This window comes from Bactrocera neohumeralis, chromosome 2 (genome assembly GCF_024586455.1).
Source record: "Bactrocera neohumeralis isolate Rockhampton chromosome 2, APGP_CSIRO_Bneo_wtdbg2-racon-allhic-juicebox.fasta_v2, whole genome shotgun sequence".
Lineage (NCBI taxonomy): Eukaryota > Metazoa > Arthropoda > Insecta > Diptera > Tephritidae > Bactrocera > Bactrocera neohumeralis.
Genome location: NC_065919.1, coordinates 29,380,667 through 29,386,456, shown reverse-complemented (window position 1 = coordinate 29,386,456; position 5,790 = coordinate 29,380,667). Strand labels below are relative to the sequence as shown.

Here is a 5,790-nt window from a genome sequence, read left to right as displayed (position 1 = left end):
CAAGATTCAGGTCTAGGAAATTCTAGCAGAGTCACGCTTCATCTACCAAACCGTAACCAAAACATTTTAAGACGATCCATAAGAAATGTTGAGATCCTCTTCAATATCTCTGAAGCCCTCTGATATTCAAGCACTGTTTCTATTTTGTTTCTGTAGCTAGCATAAAAACCGTCATTCCTCCATCTATTTTTCAACTTATGACATATACATATATTATATATAATATATAGTAAATTATATATTATTTTCATCATATTAATAATACATATATTCATACAACTTTAAGAAATCATAGTAACAGTATTATGCATTAGACTTTGTAATACCAGATGCATTCTAACATAAAAACGAGTCCACTGAAGCCAACTCCAACAGCATACGCGATCCAAACCCACTCGAACTCCTTCAAAGTTAATATTTCGTGTATTTGGTTCGTACTGAGATCTGTAAAATTGAAACGGCCAATGGAGACCATTGTGTAAAATGTTCTACTATACCAATAACCCAACAGGCCCGATTCACGTGAGCGCATGACGAATTCACTCAGCAAATCTTTGTACATGGAATTCTCGCTTATCGGCAAACTGAGTAGTGAGCCCTTCGTGTAGTAAAGACTTTCGGATAAACGAAATAACGGATGTTTAAAGTACATTTGACGCTGTGCGATTATAGGCCAAGATAAGGTGTCTATCAAATAACCATAACGTGTATCCATATTGCGTATATTACCAAGAAACTCATCAGACGTGCACACCACTTTGAAGTTGTGAGCATGCTTCTTCCAAAACTGCTCACCACGATAGAACTTAATCTCAGCTATATCTGGTTCGGCGATCTGTATCTGCAGATTGCGCTCAGCAAGATCGTCAAAACTTTTAATTGGTTTTTTCTGTGGGGGCAGAGTTAACCAGTTCACCATTTTTGTGGAGAAAAAATTATTCAGAGCACCACCGAGAGTAAAAACTAGTATGAAAATAATGCGTCGAGTGGCGGAATTCAAGCGCATATCGGTTGACTGATTTAGCAAACCGCGTAGTAAGTCAAGATGCCAAGGCATTAAAACTAGCAAACAAAATTGACGATTCCAACGAAGAGTTTGGCACTTCAGTTTCAACTGTACAACATAGACCACGCATAAGCACCAGGTTATAGCAAATATACCAATTAATGTCGTAGGAGTGAATATGGATATGAAAAAATAATATGTTTCCATGTGTGGTTCCACCGGCAACATGGTTAGCCACTGAAAAAACTCAACCGGATAGATGTACTCATGTAAGTTTTCCTCCTTTTGCGGTGTTGATAAGCTCGCGCCCAGATCTATCGAGTCATTGCGCGCCGCCTGTCGTATCTCCTCAATAGAGATTACACGCTTTATGCTGGACTCATATTCCTCCGGCACCCATAGCTTAAAATTGTACCGCAAAGCGAACGTCTTTACAAAGTAACCAATGTAACCTTCTAAAATAAGTTTATCACCGATCTCGTACAACATGGTAATCGGCTCTATTTGATCGACCAATACGCGCAGCTTCTTTTTGGCGACATCCGCCAAGCGATTCGGATAGATTGGCGTTGTGGCACGTAGATCACGTGTCTCCACTTGCAAGTCGGGAAATTGATTGAATGAGTGGAAGATGTTTGTCTCAGCGAAATCGCGATGGACGAGTATAACGTGCAAAAATTTCACTTGCATGCAATTACGGAAGAACGTCTCGATATCGGGATGTGTACTCTGCGCCAAATTTTTATTGTGTATAACCAATATGCGTCTAGTGCGTATGTGCTGCAAATCCGCAGAGAATTTCAACACGAAATCTTTATCGTTGAGTTGTCGAAGACATAATATTGCCAATAAGAAGCTATTGCCAGTACCTCGTACGTACGAACGTTCACTCTCGTTCAGCTGCATGAATGGCAAGTCGAAATTTGTCGGTAACTGTTCATCGACGCAATCAGCTGGATGCTTTCTTAGCAGAAAGTAACTAACGAATGCACGCTCGGTTTGTATACGCTCATTGAGCTCGCTGATGCCACGCGAAAAGTTCGCGGTTTCGTTTTGCAAAACCGGAAAGTGCTCGAAATTGTATTGAAAATTTGCATTGATCACTCCCAAACGCCAAGAGCCTACGAAGCACAATACACGTATCAGCTGATAGAACATGTTAAAGCGCTGCTTCAAAGGACTTGAAAGACAGACAGCTAGGTCAATGCTGACCCGCTTTTATATACAACTTTTTGTATGGTGTAGATAGCTTTCACATATCCATTTATATAGCTATATGTATACCTTTACTGCTTATTTACATTGTTTATTTATATAATTATTCCATTTGGCGCAAATTTTTCTAAAGCAAAAAAAATGATTCAGCATTTTTTCCCACCAAGGGGATATGTATGTACATACATACATATTTATGTGGGAAATACAATTTTCTTTCGTAAACAATATAACTCACGTACTCGTATACTTTAGTCCATGTGAGGGTGGTAAGTGCATAAAAACACAAACAATTTAGTCGTCTGAGAAAGAGCTGAAGTCTTCTATATTTGAACATAATAAGAGAGTAGAAACACCTAAACGCAGGTGAAAAAACAGTACTTCATAGTGCTGTACAGTTCCCACTACGATCAGATCAGAGTCTTAAAGGATTATCGCGGACTATCCATTCCAACAGCAGGACAGCGATAATAGCTTGAAGTTCATTAACTATGCTGGACATTAGTTGAGAAATTCCTAACCTCGCTCGCAATGACATGCAACTAGGGTTATAGCTAAGCTAAAATAGTAGTATGGGTGCCTAATCGAGACTAAAATATAATGAAAGTAATTATACCCTGAACAGAGTAAATTAAGTTTGCCGCGAAGTTTGTAACACCCAAAAGGAAGCGTCGGAGACCCTATAATGTATATATATAAATGATCAGTATGTTGAGCTAGTGATTTAGCCATGTCCGTCTGTCCGTCTGTGTGTATATATACGAACTAGTCCCTCAGTTTTTAGGATATCGTTTTAAAGTTTTCTCATTCATTTTCTCTTCAAGAAGCTGCTCATTTGTAGGAACTGCCGATATCTGACCACTATAACATATAGCTACCATACAAACTGAACGTTCTTGTATGGAGAACTTTCACATTTGACTCTAAGATAGTAATGTAATGTACGGAGAAATTTTCAGATCGGCTTACTATAGGGAATAGCTGCTATGCAAACTGAACAATCTAGTGCTGGTATGGAAAACTTTTGCATTTGACAAGATATATTCACGAAATTTGGTACAGATTATTATCTAAAGCAACAATGTAATCTCTGAAAAAATTGTTCAGATCGGTTAACTATAGCATATAGCTTACATACAAACTGAACACATAGTTACTAAACGAAATGCATCTGTGAAGGGTATATTAGCTTCGGTTTCTTGTTTTCTAATTCGCTTGAGCTCATTGAGGCACCCTAATACATAATGTTTATTAGAAATATCGATTGTATGATATCATGAAATCAAATGACTATTATTTGGAAAACTACTCATGTATATATGGTAATTCTGCGGACAAATAAAACTGCACGTGCATTTAGAGAAATGTTTTACAAGCAATTATCTGACCAGATAGCGTACAAGCCATTTCCTCAAGATATTAACTCACACTCCAGCCTTTTGCCAGCAAGGATTTCAATATTTTTAGACGCCCATGAACCACATTAATAGTTTGATGTTTAGTGGGCTTCTCGGTATACTTGCGTACACTTGCCAGTTTCTTCCAGTAGATAAAAAAATATCTCTGCAGATATCAATTTCTTTTAGGTATTGGTGAGTGACACCTCTTATTAACGTACGCACCTGCGCTCACCTGCATCACATAGTTACCGTTATTTACTTGCATCCCGTTTTTGCGCTAATGACCGCCAAAGGGTGACTTAAAATTTTGCAACGTCTTTTTTGCCTATTGCCACGCCCTTTGCGGGCGCTTGGGGGCGATTGATATTTCAGAAAACTAAGAATGCTTTCTTTTACGTAATTCGAAGTTTTAACGCTCAATGGAAGAATAAGGAATGGGCACAGTATAATATTTACCACAGATAACCAAGATATTAGAGATAGAGTTGTTCGACCATTAAGAAAACTAACCACTTCATTTTATTTAAGAGTCTGGATGACGCTCCTAAACAAAGCTGGCGGTATCATTGATAGTAACCCTGCTGTTCAAATTTTACCAAGAAAGTGCTATGAAGGCTAAATTGTATCCAATTTTCATAGATTTTTTAATAAAAATTCTATAAAGCCTTACTTAAAAAGCCGAATATCTCGAGAAGTATTAATGATAGCGATTTTGACCTCGGACCTTTTTTATAGCAAAAAAATTTCCTAAAAATTTGTCATGTACATTTTTTCTATAGCTCCTGTCATTTACGAAATATATACCAAAAAATTCGAAATTTTTGAAAAAATCGGGTTTAGATCCCCGTACTACCTCGCCGGTGTGAGTTAGGACTTTGTTACACTGGGCACTTTTGTAGAGTGAACAATTTAAAAAAAAACTATTGTAGTCTGGAAAATTTTTACAGTCAAAGGTCCAGATGCCATAAAAGCTAAAATTTGATCTGTGAGGAATTTAAAGATAAAACAAACAAGTAAGGAAGGGCTAAGTTCGGGTGTCACCGAACATTTTATACTCTCGCATGATAAAGTGATAATCGAGATTTCATTATATGTCATTTATATATTTTTCAAATACCGTATTTTTGTAAAGTTTTATTCCGCTATCATCATTGGTTCCTAATGTTTATACTCGTATTATTCAGAAGAGGCATCCGATGGAATTCAAAATAGCGTTATATTGGAAGAAGGCGTGGTTGTGAACCGATTTCACCCATATTTCGACAATGTCATCAGGGTGTTAAGAAAATATTATATACCGAATTTCATTGAAATCGGTCTAGTAGTTCCTGAGATATGGTTTTTGGTCCATAAGTGGGCGAGGCCACGCCCATTTTCAATTTTTAAAAAAAGCCTGGGTGCAGCTTCCTTCTGCAATTTCTTCCGTAAAATTTAGTGTTTCTGACGTTTTTTGTTAGTCTGTTAACGCACTTTTAGTGATTTTCAACATAACCTTTGTATGGGAGATGGGCGTGGTTATTATCCGATTTCTTCCATTTTTGAACTGTATATGGAAATGCCTGAAGAAAACGACTGTGTAGAGTTTGGTTGACATAGCTATAGTAGTTTCCGAGATATGTACAAAAAACTTAGTAGGGGCGGGGCCACGCCCACTTTTCCAAAAAAATTGCGTCCAAATATGCCCCTCCCTAATGCGATCCTTTGTGCCAAATTTCACTTTAATATCTTTATTTATGGCTTAGTTATGACACTTTATAGGTTTTCGGTTTCCGCCATTTTGTGGGCGTGGCAGTGGCCGATTTTGCCCATCTTCGAACTTAACCTTCTTATGGAGCCAAGGAATACGTGTACCAAGTTTCATCATGATATCTCAATTTTTACTCAAGTTACAGCTTGCACGGACGGACAGACGGACGGACGGACGGACGGACAGACAGACATCCGGATTTCGATTCTACTCGTCACCCTGATCACTTTGGTATATATAACCCTATATCTGACTATTTTAGTTTTAGGACTTACAAACAACCGTTATGTGAACAAAACTATAATACTCTCCTTAGCAACATTGTTGGAGAGTATAAAAACTCACGATTGTAGTGTATTTTCTATTGAGAATTTTTACAGGCCTTGGTCAAGCTCTTAATGTTAATATTAAGAGCTAAAATT

The 5,790-nt window shown here is 37.7% G+C and overlaps 1 protein-coding gene across 1 annotated transcript; it reads right to left on the bottom strand.

Annotated features, from left to right (window-relative positions):
- Window positions 1-310: 310 nt before the first annotated feature.
- Window positions 311-2,172, bottom strand: LOC126751365 (uncharacterized). Its single transcript, XM_050461570.1, has one exon. It carries the CDS (start codon window positions 2,162-2,164, stop codon window positions 311-313), a length of 1,854 nt encoding a protein of 617 aa, XP_050317527.1. The 5' UTR covers window positions 2,165-2,172.
- Between the last annotated feature and the right edge of the window lie 3,618 nt (window positions 2,173-5,790).